The sequence below is a fragment of the Leptonychotes weddellii genome, chromosome 6, assembly GCF_054177405.1.
Source record: "Leptonychotes weddellii isolate Sample4059 chromosome 6, ASM5417740v2, whole genome shotgun sequence".
NCBI lineage: Eukaryota > Metazoa > Chordata > Mammalia > Carnivora > Phocidae > Leptonychotes > Leptonychotes weddellii.
In genome coordinates, this window is record NC_138374.1 from 125,750,377 (window position 1) to 125,771,697 (window position 21,321).

General features: G+C 38.2%; 1 protein-coding gene across 1 annotated transcript in view; it reads right to left on the reverse strand.

The window, feature by feature from the left end:
• Positions 1–1,169: 1,169 nt before the first annotated feature.
• Positions 1,170–21,321, reverse strand: part of GPATCH2 (G-patch domain containing 2) — a 211,332-nt gene continuing 191,180 nt past the window's right edge. Inside the window, exon 10 of the mRNA XM_081825172.1 lies at positions 1,170–1,353. Within this exon, the coding sequence (XP_081681298.1) occupies positions 1,229–1,353 (125 nt within the window). The 3' untranslated portion in view covers positions 1,170–1,228. The remainder of the gene's footprint in view (positions 1,354–21,321) is intronic.

The window sequence follows — 21,321 nt, forward strand, 5'->3', positions numbered from 1 at the left end:
ATTGACTCAGACCATTCAAAAGGGCCCCTGTGGGGTTGGGGCCAGCCTGCCTGCACCACAGGACTAGGCAAAGGAATAACAGCTTAGGCCTTTGAACAAAACCAGGAGTGGACACATGAGGCTAATAGAATAAGAGCTACTAACAGAAGGCAGTGATGAAGAACGAAGTCACCGAATCAGCATTGCCTGCTCCGAGGTGTTAGGCTAATGTTGTACGTGAAAATCCAACAGTTAATTTAGCTTAATGTTTCATTCAAAGGCAATTTTTAGGATATATTGTGCATTTTCATGAAAGTTAAAAAGATCCATCATTACACAATTCCAATTTGAACAATTCCTAAGCCATTGCTTTCAGCCACTGCTCATTTCTAAGTTTTTCTTCTGTCTCTCTCCTCTCCTACTAAAGCTTTTCAAAATTCATGTGTAGCGCAGAAGCTAAACCCTGCTGAACTGCATTTTGTCCACCACCATTCCACCAAAGCCAGTGATTTGTAGGCAGAGGGACGGACTTGACAATGGCTGCTGGGTCAGGAGTAATTAAAAAATGTCAATGGTCAAGGAGGCGGAAATCAGTTCAGGTCCAACTGAAGCATTTAGTTATTTTACTGCGGCATCCTTTTAGGCCTTTTCGGCTTATAAATATTAATTTAAAGACTACCAACAAGGACAGTAAACGGATGTAAGCATAAAACTTCCTGTCAGGGGTGATTTATATCCAATAAAAGGAGAGCAGGATAGAGAAAGCTTGGTTCGCTAAGTTTATGATAGACAGTGAAATAGTACCATCAAAATAAAAAGGCTTTCTGTCTGTCGTCGGCTGTGTGGGTGTCTCCCTTCTTAATAAGCAGCATGCTAGAATTGTATTGTTTGCTTTTATCAGTGCCTTGCACTGTTGAGGCAAAGTTCTACTGCATTGCTAATTGAACTTGTACAGATTTATAGGCTCAAGGCCTGTGCATGAGAGAGATTATTAGGACTTAAAAGATAATAGCGCCAGCAAGAAAATTAAAACTGCTTTCACCACTTATATTTCAATAGTGCATAACTTCTACCCTTTAGACATCCGGCGATGGCCTGAGAATTTGTTTGAAAGGAGATCTGTCTTAGAGCCCATGCAGGAGTGATTCAGGACCAGAGAACTGTGTTGCCATCTTACCTTGCATGCAGCCCAGTGTGTGACGTTTCAGTAAAACTGCTTTGCAGGTAAAAGGTCAACAACTTGACACTTCTAGATGATCACCGTGAGGAGCCATTTCCCCATGAGTCTTTCATATGTCTGTCCGTCTGCAAGCAGAGGCACGCTCTGCTTTTGCTCCCAGACTGCCTTTTCCTGGTGTCTACACAGCAAACAGCCTTGGAATAGAGAAATAGGGTCTCCATCAGGAGCAAAGAGCAGGTTTGAAGCTCAGAATTCTTCTCCCCTAACATAACCCACTATGTGCACGGGGGCCTCTTATCCGTCTTCATACTGCCTTGTAGGAACTGGGGCTTGGGGAAGGGGGCTCACGCTGATACTCTGGCTGCAGCTTTTGCCGTAAGTAATACATCCCTTGTCTCTGACCCACAAGTCTTATGTCTTCTGCCAGCAGGCATGAGCAGGCTAGCTTCTTAGCTTACAAATAGGTAAAATCTCAGACCCTTCCCAGTCTGTAAAAGGCACCAGTAATGTGGACTTAGAAAAGCAATTTGTCTAATTTTTCAAAGAAAGAGGAACCTAACACCTACCTTAAACCATAAAGTCACCATTTCCCCAAATTTCCTCATCGAAGAGAGTGCTATTTTCCATTGGCCATGAACAATGTGAAGCTAATATAAGGATGGTTGTGGGGGAGGGTTATTGAGGAACTCCTCTTGAATCTCTGGGGGAAAGTTCTCAGGCTTCTAACAAAAGACAGGATTAACTAAAGGAAAGATAATGTCTTTAGCCAAGTTTTCTCCCATTCACATCTTCAGAGATCATGGGATTATTCCTTTTAGATCATTAAGGGAAGAAATAAGCTGAACATTGTCTCTTTTAAATGGACAAGGATGGGATTTATATAAGGAGTGGGAGACTGAGAAAGCCCATGATAAAAAATGTTGAGGTTGCCTGAAGTTCCACACGGAGATCACTCCAAGATTTAAAAATAATGGGGATAGATGTGTGGAAGCAAATCCTGAATGAAGATATACATTTCCTGAAGAGAACAGTATGGTTGAACAAAGCTTTGATGATGGAATTAACATGAAACAAAGGCCCTCTGAGGAAGATCAGTCTGAAAAGAAATGAAGAATACATAAAACTTTGTTTAATTTATGGAATTTATATGCTGCTGACCAGTAAGTATAAAGTTCCATTCCCTTGGTCCTCACTATCACTCATGTATTACTTGTCAGTAAATGCGATGCACTCAGAACATAACAGCTACGGTAATATTTCTGTTCCCACTGCAGCTTTACTACACCCATGAAACTCTGTAATCTTTAAATTCCCTCACTGTTAACATCTGCTGAAACATTATTGGTCCCAGCATAGCCAAGCTGCTCTGAAATTACATTTAGCAGAGTAGTTAATGCTAACAGTATGATTCTCGACGCAACCGTGTTTGAAAAGAGCTTTATAACCGGCGCGGTGATCGTGTCTCCTTTAGGTTTTATTTCTTTCATATCTGTTTTGTATCACAATCGCATTGGCTTAGAGCGTGCCATTTGAAAAAGAGGATATTTCATAGGTAGTGTTCAGTAAACACCACACTACATTCTTATTTTTAAAATTCCGTAGTCTAAATTCACTTTTTTAGCGCCTTTTTTTTTTTTTTTTTAACAAAGTGAAATTCCATTGCAAGATATGATTAGAAGCAGTTAGCAGTTTCAGGTAGGAAATTAATCAAGTTTCTGTAAAATGAAGATACTTTATCACCCTCTTAAGGTGCTTTGAATGTTTAAAATCCAAATGGTCCTACGCATAAACAAAATAAGCAGGTTGCTTATGGCTCTTGTTAGTGAAGATACCTTCATTCTATACTCATAAAGTAGTTAACATATTTTTCAAAAAAACCTTTGCCCTGAAAGATTTTTTGTTAAAAGCCCAATAATCAACATTTCATGGACATTACTTTAAAATTAATATTAAATTTTAAAGTAACACCTAATACTACTTTAACATTAATAAATATTAATATCAATATATTTCATATCAACATATTTTATTAACATAATTATTTCTATTTAGTATTATAAAACGTGGTATTTAAACATTCTTAAATGTGGGCATTTGTCTGATCTAGCAAATGCTATACTAAATATTACAGATTACAGTACATATAACAGGCTTGGTAAATATTACAGATCTCTCTTTGTCAGAGAATGCTCTTCCCCAAGATTAAGATATAAATTTTCATTGAATTTCACCATCAGGTAAAAATATGTATTAATAATTTGATATTAAGCAAAGTCAGATGGATTTATTAAGTTCTAATCTTTTTGAGGGCAGGCAATACGTATTACTAGCAAAGTGTAGAGAGGAGTATTTTTAACTAGTTAGTTAAACATTGAACATATAAAGGAAGAAAGGCTGTGCTCTAGAATGTTCACCCCGTTAACTTTAATAAGCTTTTACAGTACTTTTCTCAAATGAACAAGATACTTGCCAAGTCAGTGCCATAAATATATTACAGCCCAAGATTATAATGATATGAAATGTATTCCTAACGTATGTTGCTTCTTGAATATTTCTGTATTTGTGTCATATGTAATAATCTGTTGAGATCAGAGGGCAGATTATGTTCTTAACTCTCTCTGCAAGCCCTATGCCAGGATACAAGCGAGATTAAGGCTTTCCTAATAAAAAAGGTGTTGGATTTATCTCTTCCTCCAACTCCCACCCCCAGGAATCCTCATCGTCTCCGGATTTCTTTATTCCCCATGCCAAGAGCAGTTACGGCCGTTATTCAGAAAAACTCTGGCCAGAAATTCTTTGCTTTGCACTAGTGCTCTCTACTTGCTGGCCAGACTCTTTGCTTGGGTCCCCTAAGCCCTCTTTATTCGGTCTCTGCTTGGCCAGATTTCTGGGCGTCTTCTACTATAACTGCCTGTAGTCCAGACCTATGGCTTGCGTGTGATCTGAGAAGGTATTCCGTCTTCAAGCAGCAAATGCCTGCCAAGCTCCTGCTTACCAAGTACTGACCCTTAGAATCGCTACTTGCCCAACTGTGCTCTGTGTCCAGATTCTAGATCCAGATTCTGATTTTGCTCTGATCATTGGCTTTCCACTCTGAGCTTAAAACACTTCCAAGACAGCTTTTATTTTGTTGTTCTATTTCTTATTTTTAGCTTTCCAAATTCAAACCTCTTTCTTTGCATCGACTTTCCATGAGGTCAAAATATTATTTCTTTTATGGTATTCGATTGCCTTTCAATGGTATACACAAAAATTTATAATAAAAGCTCTATCCAGAGAGAAGCAAAACAATAAAAATATTCTTAAGTTTTAAAACGTATTCACAAAGTAATTTATTAGACAATGCAAAGCGTTATATCATCATTGAATGTTTACCTTTATTATACTCATCTCCTAACCTTGTACAAGAATATGCATGTAGGAAATCTTATATTTGAGATCTAAGCGGTACCTGATTAATGAACAGCAGTAAATTATAACTTGCCAGCTGGTTTTCCAGCATTCAACTGTAATAATAATCTGACTTCATATCTCCTTTTTCTCCTTCCCTTTTCTCATCATTACCATAAAACTAGAAGCATATGGAATGATATTTATTAAGGCAAGGTGAAATCTGTGGAAAATAGTTAGAAAAAGGAGACAGAAGGTTATTTAAAACCATTATCTTGGGTGTGTGTGCGTGTGTGTGTGTGTGCCTGGGTGTTTGAGAGAGACAGAGAGAGACAGAGAGAGAAATTTATCCCTGTTTCCTTTTCATCTGCTTTAAGGCTTGTCATCCATAGTGCCTGAAGAAGAGGCTCTATCAAGTGACCTAAAGAGACATAGTAGAAACGATGATCACTGCCTTCAGCTGCTGCTTTCTTCTTTAAAATTCTTTCCCAGCCTCTAGACCCTGTGGGTGGGCTTAGGCGGCCCTGTTTATGTGTCCCTCTGGTTTCCACTGATTGGACTGGAGGTAAATACATGACCCTGAGGGGAGCGAATACCTTAGCTGAGCCCGAACCAATAGGATTTTGCTGTTTGTTTTCTTTTTCATTCCCTTCTCTTTCCCTTTCTCCAGTTAAGATACACAGAAACTGAAAGTAAAAATGTCTTTTTGAGTTGAGGTTACACCTAGAACAAACCAGAACACTATAGGTTAAATAAGCAGAAACCAGAGGCCTGCAGAAGAAATTAGTCAGTAGAGAAAATAATGATACAGATAAACAGAAAAAAGCAGAGATAATAAATCATGTAACTCTAGAGAAAAAGATGGATAGGGTAGCTCTAGAGCAATTTTCCAGTCCCATGAAGTGTGGCTCTGTCCTCTCCTCAGTAAGACGTGCTTCCACGGGGTTCTCCTCCATCTTTAAAATTACCTCCTCCCATGCCTTGCCCTTGAGCTTCTTTAGGTGAGTTTCTGTTCTTTATAGCTAAATGAACATTGAAAAAGATGATGGACAGTTACATTCTTCCTGGAAGGAGCACACACCCAAAGGCAGACACCCATGAGCTGAAAGGGCACATCCACAGTATCAGCTCTAAACACACACCGATGACCAGTAATCCTGTGAATCCTAGGCTTTTTATTGCAACCATCTGACTATTCATTAAACTTTTTTGTAATTTCTTTAGAGTTACAGAAAAAAATCCATTTGAAAAATATATCAGTTGCCTATATACAAACAGTAGACAGAACAATAAATTATTAATATTTAATACTTCATATACATTACTGTTCATAATGTTATACTAAATGAGGTTAAATCAATGGCCAACATCAAATGTCGACATGGAGTAAACAGTACGACCTGTATAAAGATAGGTAATCCCAAGCAACAAAATTAAACCTGAAATCTCATGTCGCATGGTCTTGAAGGTGATTTTCTCGTTATATTCGGCAGACTTCAGAGAGAAGATTTGATTATTTTCGAGGGCACCGTTTTCTGATAAATCATATTTTACTATTATTTGTATGTGTATTTTTCATGTTTTTTTTTTCTCCATATTTACTGGGGGAAAAAGTGCTTAGCTAATCCCCTAGGACACCTAACTTAAGTTTTAATTTGCATACTTGAAAAAATAATATGAAATTACTAGGTAACATAAAACATTTTAGTGATACTTATATAACACAATATATATGTAACATTGAGGAATCAGCATTGAACTAGAAATCACAAGGCCTTGGTTCTAGTCCCAATTCTATCCACTTAATTACTTATGTCATCCTGGGCATATCTCTATCTTTCTGAGCTTTTTTCCTCAGCCATATTAAGGCACAAGAACACCTCCTCTAAGGACATCTTATCAATATCAGACATTTGAATGCTAGAGAGTTTTATAAATCACATGCCTTGGATTATTATAATGTTTGGGTGACAACAAATAGATGTATAGTGTATCTTTTGGCCAAATTTGAAGTTTCTTTCATGTTAAACGTTTTGCCCACTAGTGAGTCCCCATTGCCATTTTCCTCAATGATTAGCCAAAGCATCTGTTGAACAGAAGAGAGTATTTATAAGTGGGAGTGGTGAGGAAAGGCTAGAGTCTTGATATAAAGCAGACTTAACAGCATTTATGAAACAACAAATATGGGTTGTGAAAAAAAGAAAGGAATTGAGACTTCTCAAAAAGAGTTGACAGTCATTCCTTCAATGACCATCTCAACTCAGCCTCCAATAAATAAAATGCTGCCACAAATTCTGTTTGCTAATTTAATAAATATTTATGTATTCAGTATCTGTATTCAATACTTTGCTAACCCTTGGGTATAAATCAGAAAATAAGCCAGAGTCCCAGCAGTCGAGAATGTAAGTCTTACTGGATGAGACAATCTAGTACAGTACAGTGAAAGATAACTGTATTTTTAAAAAAGATTTATTTATTTATTTTAGAGAGAGGGAGGGGAGCAGAGGGAGAGGAAGAGAGAGTCCCAAGCAGACTCTGTGCTGAGTGCAGATCCCGACATGGGCAATCCCACAACCCTAAGACCACTACCTGAGCCAAAACCAAGTTGGAAGCTCAACCGACTACACCACCCAGGCGCCCCAAGATAACTGTACTGCACGCAAGAGAGGCACCTAGTGTAACTGTTTCCCACAGGAAAGTGACAGCAAAAGGAGAGAGGTATGGTAGCCAGAGAAAGTGACATGGGAGAGCATGTGGGGGGAAGGAATCATGTGTATTCCTTTAGGACTTACAATTTGTTTTGCTTTTTAATGAAATTTATATGCAATATGTGGGAAATAATATAAGCAGCTAAAATGTAGTACAGTCTTGACCTTCTCTTTAAGTGATTAAGGAATTCTGAAATAGAGATTATTGTGGGGATTCTGATAAAGTCTTCAGACTCCGGTGTTGAGAAGAATGTTGAAAGATGGGCAGGAATTGAGTTGGTGGGAAAGGAAGGATATAGGGGCACATATGTTGCTCCAGAATCTTTCCCCTGCAGGCTCTGTATATATATATATGTATGTGTGTATGTATATAGATGTATATAAATATATATGTACATATATACATAGTTTTTTCCTCTCAAGTATACTGTAGGATTTTTGTAAGCAAAAGTCATATGCTTTTCTTTTACATCCTTTGTAATTTCTAATGCTTTGCTGTTCACAGAATATTATAAAAAATTTTTTTCTCAGTGTTTGATTTGCTTTGTGCGTTTGAGTCTGAGAGTTAGGAATTAGAAATGCTTGACCTCATTTTCTATACAGCAGAAGTCCAAAAATTCAGAAAATTCCAAAGGTACAGCATTTGATGCTTACTGACTTGCCCCCAAAGCAAGTGGAGTGTTGTGTGATAACTTTGAGTAGTGTGTTGGTAGAGTAATTGTATTTGAATATTTTTACTTACTCACTAGATTCATTGATAAATTTTTTGGATGTATGTCCTTATCAAACCTTAGGAGTGAGTCTACCTCCTCATGATGCATTTTGGAAGTCAAATATTGAATTGCACTGTGACTATCTCCAAGTATCATTTTACCTATAACCCATTCATAGTTTATCATGGCTTAAAGCAGATAGTAAGGATGGAATTAGTGACCAAAGTATGAAACAAAATATGTGATCTTGGTAATACATCAAAAAGTTAGAACCAATAGAACAATTTAAACAAAGCAAAAGAGAAATGAATTCATCCAAGAATTTGATAGAGGATTATCATCATATACATGAATATCCAAATATGCTGTGAATATGTTTTATCAAAAAATTTCAGACTAAGCTACAAATACAATAGGAGTTTTATTCATTTGTTTCTATCATACAATATCATAACTTAGAATTTGCTTAACAAACTGTCTACAGAGGATTACTTCCCTTATAAATTAATATGAACATGAAGGTAAACATACTATAAAATCTTAAACTAATCCGCATGTTTTATCAATAGTTGCTGGTTTATAAAGACACTGTATTGAATTCAATATAGTAGTGATAGTGAATATTCTTTGAATATATAGGCTTCTGAACCTTATTTTGTCATCTATAAAATGAGAACAGTAATCCTTACATTGTAAATCTGTGATTAGGATTAAATAAAATAATTTATACAAGATGCCATGATTAAGATTAAATAATTTATATAAAATGCTTGTTTCCTAAGAGGCTGTAGTAATGACTTGTTATTATTTTTAACAAAAGCTAATATGTTTGCAAAACTGTGGAAACAGTAAAAAGATCAGTGGGTGCCAGGGGTTTGGACAAAGGGAGGGATGAAGAGGTGGGGAATAGGAGATTTTTAGGGCAGGGAAACTATTCTGTAGGGTACTATGGTAGTGCATGCATGTCACTATACATTTGTCAAAACCCATAGAATGTACAACACGAAGAGGGAACCCTGACATAGGCTATGGACTTTGGTTGATAGTGATCTATGTTGATGTTGGTCCACCCATTGTTATAGATGTGACACCTTGATATGTATGGGAGGTCCACGGTAGGAAAGGCTTGAGGGCAGGGGGTGTATGTGGGAACTCTTTGTATTTTCCACTCAGTTTTGCTGTGAATCTAAGCCTGCTCTAAAAAAATAAAGTCCATTAATTTTTTAAAAAGGATCGCCCCCCAAAGCTAATGTGAACAGAACATTTACTACTTTAAAGAGTATATTCTAAGTGCTTTATACATTTGATTTATTTAATCCTCATATCAACCTTATGAGGAAGCTAAAGCCCAGAATAGATGAGTAACCTCACACGGCTAATAAGCGGTCAATAATGGAGCCTGGATTCAAACCACTACGCTATACTGCTTACAAATGGAAACCACTTTCAGTGAATAATGCATAAAAACATTAAATCACAAAAGCAGAGGTGATATTAAGAATAACTGAATAAGGTCCATAGAATAATATCCAAAAGTCCCCACATTTGATAATTCTCCATAGTCCAGTCAAATTCAAAATCAATGATTGGAATTCTTATGAATAATATACCCAAAATTGGTGGATTCAGATAGGAAGGGCTGTCCCGCCTTCCATTTGGGGGATCACTATGAAAAGGATAAGGAAATTTGAAAACCACTTCTCAAACAATACTTTTGTCTGGATTGTTCTTGCCATTTTACCAATGAGGAAATTGAGGCTATCACAGATTCAGTAATTCACCTTGGCTAGAATCTTCTATGGATCAAGACAGAGTATGAATAAAATAGGTAAGTAATTCCTGGAAGGTTACCCAGTTAGGAACTGCAGGGTCTATGCGTCAGACCCAGAGTTCTCTTGGGAAGTCCTCTTTGTTAAGACTGATCACCACGGGCTCTAAATAACGTTTTGTGAAACAAATTGTTCTACATGGACTGTCCCTCTTCCAGGTGTCATCAACTCAATATGAAATTAAAAGATTTAACTCATCTCAGTTCAACAGAATAGTCACACGAGACATTCGTGCACATCAGACTTTACACACATTTGAAGGTATGGAGGGATTTGACTATTACAAATCCTTCCGATTGCATACCCCTCGGTCATATTGCCTGCGTCCTTGGCCTGCACTCCTATCTTCTCACTCTCTCCATCCCTTCTCAGACTCTTCTGCTATTTTTTTACTCACCATATTTGCCACTTCTCATGCAAAGTGATTTAGCTCTTCTTAGCCCCCACCCCAATTCTACTCAGAGTCTCCCGGACAAAGCCTTGCCCAGCGCTTTGAAATATGTTTATATTTCATATATGTTTATATGTTATATAAGGCATCTCCTCTAACTCAGGTCTAGGCAAAAGTTTCCTCCAGTTTCTATCCAGTGGTCGTGGTTATTTCTCCAGTTACATATTCATCGAGATGTTTTACAAACCATAGAGAAAAACAGTCTAATAAATTTGTTCTAATTGTCTTTTATACTCCAGTTGTGAATGTTTTAAAGAGTGTGTTTTAGGCTGAGAAAAGCACTTCCTAGAAAATATTTGGGGAAAAACAATTAAAATTAAGTGGAAAGTTAAAGAACCGTTCTGTGTGTGTACTAAAACATGTCACTCTGGGGCATGTTTTAGGGGCCCATTAATATATGCAGCAGGTGGTTCAATGCATCAAGTTTTAATTCCAAGGCAAATGTTAATGGAGCACCAAAATATGCCCTGTTGGCTCCTAACGCTGAATTTCAGTGTGATGATATCCGCAGTGACACCTAAATTAAGTGAGAAGCTGAAGTTTGCAAAACATTACAATTTGTGGATTACATATGTCGAATTTCGTGGTCAAAATCTACTTTTTCACGTGGAATAAAAAAAAATGGGCTCAGCTTAAAATAATCTAATGGCATACATCATATCCTGCCTTCCTAATAAATATTAACTAACGAAATTGAACAGGAAGCCTATGAAGGGAAACTCCCTCTCTCAGTTTTGAAGAAATTATTTTAAAATGTTTGGCTCTATCTTACCTAAGTGAGCAAAAAATATACAAGACAGAAAGCAACCACATTAAGCCAACCACGAAAAGAAATACTTTTAAAAGATGATTATCTGGCTGGTTTCATTAAAAATCAACATACTTATTTCTAAAAATGGATTCTTATAACTAATTAAATGGTTATCTTTGCTTTAATCATAAACAAAACTAAACTGTGACTATAAACCGTAAATGTAAAAGAAGAAAATATCTAAGACATTTTTTACACTTCAAGCTGCATCCATAAGACTAGCAGTACATAGAAGGCATCAAATATTTATTAAATGAAAAAATGATCAGATAAAAGAATATTGAGATTAAATGTCTTATTAATGATAAGTACCTACAGAACCATTTTTTTTCTTATCAACAGACATTTATTTTGCATTCCCTTTATATAAGCACTCTGTCCAGTTGAAAACAGAAAGAATTATGGGACCTGGCTTCTCTCCTCGAGGAACTTAGAATCTTATTTGTAAGAAAAATGCAAAGATTTGATATTTTTAGAATTTCTTTGAGTACAGCAGGTAATTTGCAGAAAATGATACCTGAAAGAGCATGAATACTGATTACCCCCTGGATGTGTTCACTTCTGTCAATCTGGAAAAATAATGACCATAGACATCTGGCTTTCTACCAATAGTAAGTTCCACGTGTGTGTCGACGGCAGGTGAATTTTGTACTGTGGAAAGACACAGTTAGAATGATGCAAACCACAGTGCTACAGGTCTGCTCAAGCCTTGAATGTTAACACTCTTCAAGGCCCATTTTGGAGATCGTCTCCTCCTTCTGAGAAATCTCTTTCACTCCCATGACTTCCACCAGCACCTGTTGGCCAAGGATTCCTAGATTTTCATTTTTAATACAGACTTCTCCCAAGCTCCAGACCTAAACATTCTCCTCTTCCTGTGTTGCTTCCTCTCCCATATTTTACTCTAATCATTCCCTTAGAGAGGGAACTGTATCATGGGGGAAAAGAACAATCAGATGAGAAGGTTATCCCAGCTTAATTGTATTGATGGTGTATGGAAAGGCAGTTACTTTATTTTCTTTTTTTAATGATTTCATTTACTTATTTTGGGGAGAGTACGGGGGGCGGGGTGACAAGCGGACTCTACACTGAGCGTGAGCCTGACACAGGACTGGATCTCAGTACGCAGAGATCACGACCTGATCCAAAACCAAGAGTCAGAAGCTTAACTGACTGAGCCCCCAGGTACCCCAAAAGGCAGTTATTTTAAACTGAAAGTAATTTGGGGGTCACTTGAGGATTTGGGTTATTCATGTTATTTCCAAGTATAAGTTATTTTTATTTGAAGTTTACCACACTTTTTATGTCTTAATTTGACTTTTTAAAATCATTTAGTGAAGTTGCCTTAGGACAAAATACAATAATCAAATACAAATAGAGTCAGGACAAAAATAGTGTAGGGATAAAATACTGTGCTTAACAATAAGTTCTGTCAGTGAATATGATATTTAATAAAGAGAGAGAGAGTTCATGATATTCAGGGTTATAATGAAAATGGTCAGAAGTTGGTAGAGATTCTGTGTGCACCACACGATCCCACCCAACAAGCATTTGATGTGAGTTTCTCACTATATTTTCCAAATCAGGATTTTGAATGGGATGAAGGAGAGCATTCAATTTTAAGGCTGTTGATTCTTTCCTAATTCACTGATTAAATAAAGGTTCCCCAGGAGAAGAAAAGTTGTCAATTATCACTCTCACTTCCATTTCATTTTTCCATTATGATGTCATTCAAGTTATTGACAGAATCCTCAATTGTAGATTCTTTCATTCAGAAGATATTTATTTTGAGTACCTACTCAAGAAAGAAAGAAAAAGAAAGAGGACATGGAGAGTAGAATAGAATATTTTCCTTGCATTTAAGAATCCCAATCTAGTTGGTAAATGATCTCTGGTCTTCCTTCAGTGGTCAAGTTTTGCTTGACCCCTTGTCCTTGTATTGCTATAACCTTCACAGCTAGGAAAAGTAACTGCTCTTTTTGAGAATTTTGGAATAGTTCCGCCTTTAGTCAGAGAAGATTTAAAAAGACCTATCTGTTGTTCAAGGGTAGCATACCCAGTTGGGATGGCTGCTGGATTTGTTCAGACTTCATGCGTCATTGGACCCAGGAACGGAGTCTTTGTCTTATTCCCCACACAAAGACTTCCGTTCAGTAATTCCCACTTCACCCAGGGGTGTGGTTCTGACTTGCTCTGTAATCCCTTCAAATGCTGGAGCATTGCCCAACCCCAGCCCTGACTGCAGGATCACCAGCTCCCATTGCCTGCCCTTCTACAGGCTCTTTGCCTCTGTGAATTGCCTGCTCGTCTTCCTGGCTGTGGCCTCAGCAAAGCCCGGCCACCTTCCTAACAAACTTCTTTTGCCCTAGTTACCTGTCCCTGGAACTTACCAGATTGGCACCCTCTCCTGGGTCTCTCTAGTCTGAGGGTATGCCTAGCCAGGCCTTCCTTTAGTTTGGGGGAAGGCAAATAGTCCTCCAAACCACTTAAGGGAAACATCAGATCAGACTGGTCGCTGGGACTCTGTACAACATGTGTTGTAGAGAGAGGACTGGTTCCCTACGAGCGCAGGCATTTGAAATACGCAATTTAGTTCTTCGCTTTCCAGAGCTCTCTGCCTGCCTTGAATTCCAAAGTTCTGATCCCGGTATCTTGAGGCCACGGTGAGTGTGTGGAAGGGGGAATCAAGAGAAAAATGGGTGACAAACAGTAAGAAACCACCTGACCAAGCTGAAGACCACTTGTTCCTCCAAAGCCAGCTTGAGTCTCCCTGCCTGGGCTGCCAAGTGAGAGATGTGATTAATGAAGAGATGTCAGAGAGATAATTCTTCTAGCTGGGAAGAGTGGGGAAGGATTTCTTTTTTTTAAAGAATTATTAGACACTGAGTGGAAGGAAAGCAAGAGAAAGGAACGTGTCGAGGTTGTAAAGGTGCCAAGAAGGAAGAGTTGGGCCCCACCCCACCTGCCTCGCTCCGCACCTAGCACCTACCCCGGAGGCTGCTCTTCCGGTGTGGCTGTGAGCTACCTCCCCTGTTATAAATAGCAGCACAGATGTTGACAGAAAAATGCTCCCTTAATTACCATACAAACTGCTTTACTTGAGTGAACCGTTTAAAGCAGCCTCCAAAGGAAGTTCACTCAAGCAATTCCGTAGATTACAGCTAATGAACAATATTTCCTCGCACCTATTTAGTGCTCATTAAAATGTAAAAGCCTTTCATTTTAAACAGACGCACAATAAATAATTCCGCTCTCCCTCTCTGTCTCTGAGCGGCTAGGATAAAAGCAGGGAGGAGAGGGAGCTGAAGGGGCAGGACTGGCCTTGGGGCGGGGGCGGAGAAGGGGGGCAGGGGATGGGAAAGGGGAGCTCTAGTAAAGAGCTGGGGGCTCATTAGTATCCCGGGAAGCCACAGCTTGTCTGGTCGGAGGGGTGTCTGTGTTTGGAGTTCAACAGACAGATCCCAGGACCCACTCATCCAGTACAGGCAGCCAGCCGTGAACGAGAACAGAAGACAAAAGCTACCACAGGCAACACGGGGAAGCTGAGAGGGGCCAACTCAGGATAGAGCTGGGGGTGGGTAGAGCCCTTCCAAAGTGACAAATTATGAGTGCTGTGTTTCTTTGGACCCTCCCGTGTTGATTTTTTTTTTTTTTTTGTCCTTATTTATTTTTACGCCTGAGGTTAAGAGATGAATCTCAGATAAACCATGAAAGGCTACTTGTTGCAAGCGGGAACAGAGAGAATCTACAAAATGTTTGCTTGGTCCTGTAGGGTCGCAGACCACCACCTCTAGTACTTTGATCGCATCAGGCATGTGGCACAAAAGATGGAGGCCTTCTTTGTGCGTGTGAGTCTGTTGGAAGCGCAGATGGTGGCAAATAAGGTGGATTTCTGGAGCACCGTGTCTGCTCCTTTTGAGATAAACAGCAAAGGAAAAGTGGACCAGGGACTTGGTGAGATAGATGCCATGAGTGGATTTAATAAACCTCTGCTTTATCCTAAAAAATATCTTTTCCCCTTTAACAGAGCTGTTAATCCCAGAGATTGGTGGGACCAGAGTAATGGAAACGTTAGTGGTGATGCATATATAGGGAGGGGGAAAGCCCAAGAGGATCCTCTGTCACCAAATTAGACACAAATGAAAGTGACAAAACTAGCAGGTCTCAATCTTCCAGGATCAGGTGTGTAACGTTAAGTTGGCTTGGTCAGGACTGACCAAGAGATTTCTTTTTTTTTATTTTTCTCTTCTTTAAAACAAGCAAGCAAGCAAACAAACAACAGTGAACAAGGGATCTTGATTCTATTAAGGACCATTGTCTTTCTAGCCAAAATAGACAATACACCTTTTGACTTCATAGAGCGGGCATGAACATGCAGAGAGATTGTCATTTCAAGTAGAAAAGATAACTGAAAGCCACCAGCTTTTGTTCTAGACAGCATGCATTTATTACCCAAGTATTGAGTGCCAGATACTATGCCACATGAGGAGGATACAGAAATGAATAAAAGATGTTTCTGGAAGGATCCCACAGATGTATAAAAAAGGCATTACGCTGTTACAGTAATATGGACAGAGTGCTGTAGAGGTTGAGAGAGGGCAGGGAGAGGGTCTAGATTATTACATGAAAACTTGACCTTTCATAACTTTAACTGTACTCTTATCCCAGAGCTCAGCAAATACTTGTTGATTCTTGGTATGGTTTCATTCACAGAAACTAAATCTTTGTTGGGAGGCAGTTACAGGGAGACAGGTGTAGAGAGAAGGGGATGAAAGCGTACATTTGAACCAGTTTCTGTGAGCATGAAGAAGAGAGGAGGAAAGAAAAATTAAGTCTGTACTTAGCTTTTCACTAAGGTCATTTGAAAATGGTCTTCAACACCCATCTCATCTGCTTTTTTATGCCTGCCAATTTAGTGTTGTATCCAAAGTGATTAATTAGTTTGTAGTGAAGGTTTATTAGGTAATCTTTCTGTCAATCAAAAATCACTGGAGTCTCAGGACAGAATAAAGAGCATCCAGAAATCTTATAAGGATGGGGAACACATCATTATTGCATTCAAAAATAGGCACAATCCTAAAACTTGAGAATATATAGAGGAGTTAATGTGGATATTATTAAAGTTGACATGAGTTATTTGGCCCTCTTGAATATTTATGGTTTATTTTCTATTAGGATAAATTCATTTTCAAAGTAGGAATCAATCCTTCATATTTTTTCTGCACTACTGATTTAAACAGAACGTATTTTCACTTTTCTTCTCATTCAGACCCATAAAAATGTGGGAAACATATTGTAACAGAGTAAAATACTTGCTTAAAGCTATGTTATGCTTTAAGCCAAGGTAAATTGAGGGAATAATAATATTTCTAGGAATCGAAGATATTTCCCCAGTTAAGAGTACATTCACATTATGCTACTCTAGAAACAGTAGTTGCATTTCCTAAGTAATAAACCATTACTTGATACATATTTTTTCACACACATATATATATAATTAATTTTAATTTATTACCTTTAAATAAAAGTTTTACCACAATCATTTGCTTCCTTTGCAACCCTTGAAAGTTCATGTCCTTTTAAGTTCATGTCACTGGAGGTAGTGAAAAAAAGAAGAAAACTATTCTTTGGGGCTTTTTCATTTGCACTGTTAGCTGTTTTCCTTTACTCCTCTACCAATTACAAAATTAATAGATACGTTTCTCCTAACAAATGTTAACGCAACAAAGGAAAATTCTAACAAATAGAATTCAATAAATAGTAAATATTGTCTTAACTACTTCTTACTGACAAAAGTGTCTTTCACCTAAAAGAACTTTTAAAATTAAATTGCAAACTGCAGTGGTGTATTGCTGATAACAATAGGAATATGAAATTCGTTCATGCTAAAATGTTAATACGCCATTTCGGCATCATTTGTGCCTTTCACTTAATATTTTATTTTGCGTCTCTGAGTTAGTGCACATGTCTGTGGATGTTATGGATCGGATTATCTGAAATATTGCACAAAATATTTCCTCAGAAGAAAGAGCTCTTAGGCTGACCATGGGAACTGAAAAAAACCTAATAAATGAGAAATATATATTATGATATATATATTCACACACACACACACACACACACACACACACACACACACACACACTGTTTAACTGATACAAATCAATAATCCATAGCCAGAATTTTGTTTTAAAATTTTCCAGGTAAGGACCAACAAACGGTAAACAAGTTTCATATCAGACACTCTGGGATATAGCTTCAATCACTTTTAAATTCCCCCAAATGCCTACATTTTAAAAAGAAAATGTATTTCATTGATTTACAAAGGCCCATATAAATATAGGTATGGTTTGGCCAGGGAATTGTAAATTTAGTCTCAGGTGGGCTTCACAGTCAGCCTGAAATGAATCTGCAGAGAGAGTGAGAGTCCGAGTGTTACAAATTCAGTGGCTCTAGGGGAAATTTGTTAGAGATCATTCTGAAAGTCAGCACTGCTTGAAAAATAAAAGACCAAAAAAAACCCCAAAAAACCAAAAACAAAGAAAAGACAAAAACAAAACAAAAGGACTCATCCCACATTGTGTTCAAATGATTTTTTTTTCCCCCTCAAATAGCATCACTTTAATTTAATATTTCTTATATTTGCCCTTCCTTCTGCTCCGCGGATTTTCAGAAAAGCGGTGCGGAGCCATTTAGAGTTATGATTTTATGCATGCGACATGAAGTGGCAATCCAGGCTGTCTTGGTGTGTGGAACGAAGAGCGAGAAACAAAAATTGAGCAGGCTATCTTACTTGTCTCATTTGCCAGGCCCCATCATAAAAAAGCAAATGAGTTGTTTAGCTGAGATCCTTCAGAAAGAGGTAATAACAGCCTTGGGTCCATCGGCACGTGGGGGAGAGGCTACCCCACACGGCCCGCGCGAGATGGATGATCCTGATGGCCAGACACACACATCCTGCCTGAATATGAACAACAGATTTGTCAGTGTGTGACAGGCGGACAGCCCAGCTCCCAGCTGCTTGTCCACTGTTGTTATATCAGTACCTCGTCTAAGGATTCAGCAAAGAGGCAATCTGCTTCCACTGTTCGTGGCAGGCAGGTTGCCAGTTAAAAAACAAGTCTTGGCTTCAGGCTGCAGTGCCAGAACGCATTGAAAAGATGCAATTTAAACCCTTGTGGGCTCCTCCGGCAACATATCACAGGCCTGGGAAGTTCAGTCCTCCAAATTAAATTTGTAAAACAAAGAAGATAACTCAAAATGAGATCTGCGCTGGCAAACCACGGTAATCTGGCCTCCCGAAGTGTCACAGCAGAACTCGGCTCTGAGAGAAATGCCGGCTTGACTGGGGAGCACTGGGTGCGGCCCACGCAGAAGTTTGCCCAGTGGTTCGCTCATGCAGTGTTATTTCGGGAGTCGTGGAAAATGTGTCAGTGACGACATACCCGAGCTCATAAGGCCTCCAAATTGATGATGAGGGTGGTAAGTTTTGATCCTTGCCGGTTGGGCTATGTTGATATAGTTGATGATCAATAATGAACTATTTAACAAGGTAAAAATTGTAGACATACATATTTCAGACTTCCTTCCAGTCACTGTAAAGACGATGTATTAAGTATCTGAAACTTTTCACTCGAGTTCTAAAATCTATAGAAACGGACTAGAAACATTAGAGAAGAAGTTCCTAAGGAAATGTGCACGCTATTTTTAAGTGTCTAAGAGAATGAATTAAATACATTATGTTAGGGGCGCCTGGGTGGCTCAGATGATTGAGCGTCTGCCTTCAGCTCAGGTCATGATCCCAGGGTCCTGGGATGGAGTCCCGCATCGGGCTCCCTGCTCAGCGGGGAGTCTGCTTCTCCCTCTCCCTCTCCCTCTGCTCCACCCCCAGCTCCTGCTCTCTCTTTCTCTCAAATAAATAAATAAAATCTCTTAAATAAGTAAATAAATACATTATTTTAAACAGAGAAAAGTGGAAGTGCAATGTATTTCAGGGGAAATCACCAATTTGCTCTGGATACTATGGACGGACCATTCAGAAGTTAGAGCATCACTTGCTACTCTGAGCAGCCTGATTCGGTGCACGTGGGGCAGTCTCCCACAGGTTGGGTCTAAGAAATAAGAACTCAAAAGGATTTACACCACGGTCTTTAATGGCTCCTTCAGAGCCGTTAGGCCTGTCAAGCCATTAATAAACAGTATTTAAGAGTCCCTAGGTATACATTTGCACAACAGTCCCCAAGGACTTGGGGAAAGCTATTATAGTTTGTTGGATCAATAATTATCATCATTTCATTCAAGTCCCCTGAAAAATGAAGAACTACCTATGGGGTCTTGTGGCATCTTTGCCCCAGGTCACAGTATGGTGGTGTAGGTCCTGGAAAAGTTCCAACGACTTTGCCCTCTGGAATCCCTGGAGACCCAGGGCCCACGTACCATCTGTATTATCCATTTGTTTTGCCTTGTGTAGGACTCAGGAGTTGCCAACATCCTTTTAAGTTTGAGGCACTGTTACCAAATGCAATCTTAAATCCACTAAGAAAATTTATGTTTACCTTAAAAAAAATGAAAAAGTAATCACAAAACTATGTTAAAAAGCATTAATGAGAATTTAGGTAGAAGTGCTGTGCCTATTTTGTTTCTGCTAAAACATAGCAGACCAAATATCTAGTCATAGAAAACTAGCTGAATAAGTAATTTTACATGGACTCAAAGGGATGCTCTGTGGCCAGTAAAAATAGTATTGTAGGAGACACAAGAAAATGTTCCTGATATTCTCGAGTGAAATAAAAAAGCGTCTTACAAAACTATATGTGAGTTTTTTATTTAAAAAATGATGTACAACAAATTAGATGATACATAGATGGATGACTGGATGGATTCCTGGAAGGATATATTCTACACTGTCAAAAAAATGGATGTAGAGAATAGGATGCAGGACATTTTTGTGTTCTTCTTTGTGCTTTTCCGTATTTCTGAGATTTTTTCTCCATGATGGTGTGATGCCTTTTCTATTAGGGGAACATGCTACTAAAATAAAAAGCTATCAACAGTAGAGGTGCATATTTAAATGATGAAGTTTTCCCACTTAGTTAATTGCCACTCTCTTACAATTTTTTGTGAGATATTTGTGCTAGGCATAATGTAAAAAATATAATATGAAGCATCACAAGTTAAAAGCCTCAGATTGCATTTTACTTTTGTTTTTTATCGTATAATATGCAAATGTTTTCACGAGGACTCCAGATATAGATCTATCTATCTATCTATCTATCTATATATATACACACACTAAAGAACATTTTTGCTAATTACATTAGGACAGGTTCTTTGATCTCATTTCAATCCTCCAAGTTTTTTTTCTTGGAGCCATCAAATGAATTGCTATTTAAAAACTATGATGGGTTTTCTGTTATTCCTTTTTTTAAAATGTGTTTTAGGTTACAAAAGTTAGTAATTCGCTTATGAAAAAAACAAACAAGTCAATAGTGTCTCACCCTCTTTCTAGTTGGACCCACCTGAGATACTGGGGGAGCCAGCCTCCTTTCATATTTCCCCCATGTTCATTCAAATATATATACATAAAGTCTTTCTTCATAAAACCAAAATAAGCTTCTAATAGGAATATTATTCTGCATAAGTACTTCATTCACTCAATATATCATGCACGCCTTTTGAAACCCAAACATACACACCCTTACATTATGTTCAAGAGATACTTAGTATTAAATGACATATCTGAATGATAATTTATTCAGTTGAAGGGTATTCAAGTTGAAACCAGTTTATGGTTTTACAAACAATTTTGCAATACATCTTTGTACTTATATTAATATGTACCATTGCTTTTGTATCCCAGATGTGAAATTTGCCCATTCTGAATTTTAGAAGATATTGCCATATTACCTTCCAAAAATGTTATAGCCATTCACCTAAGTGTAGGAGAAAGCCTGTTTCCCCTGATATTTGCCAGCATTGGGCATTACTAGTTCTCCATTTATCTGATGGACAAATAATGGTACCTCCTTGTTTTGATTTGCATTTCCACAACTACCAGTAAGGCTATCTTGACCTTAGGACTCTGTTTACCTTAAGAAGCTCCTATTTTCTACATATTTAGGATGCATGTGCTTAATCTTGAGCTGGAAGCCAGGGGCCAGGTCTATGTTGCTCAGCCCTGGGTCTCTGGTGCCTGGACCTGTTCTTGACCTTAATAGACACTTAATAAGCATATGTTTAGTAGTATAATGTGTGCATTAT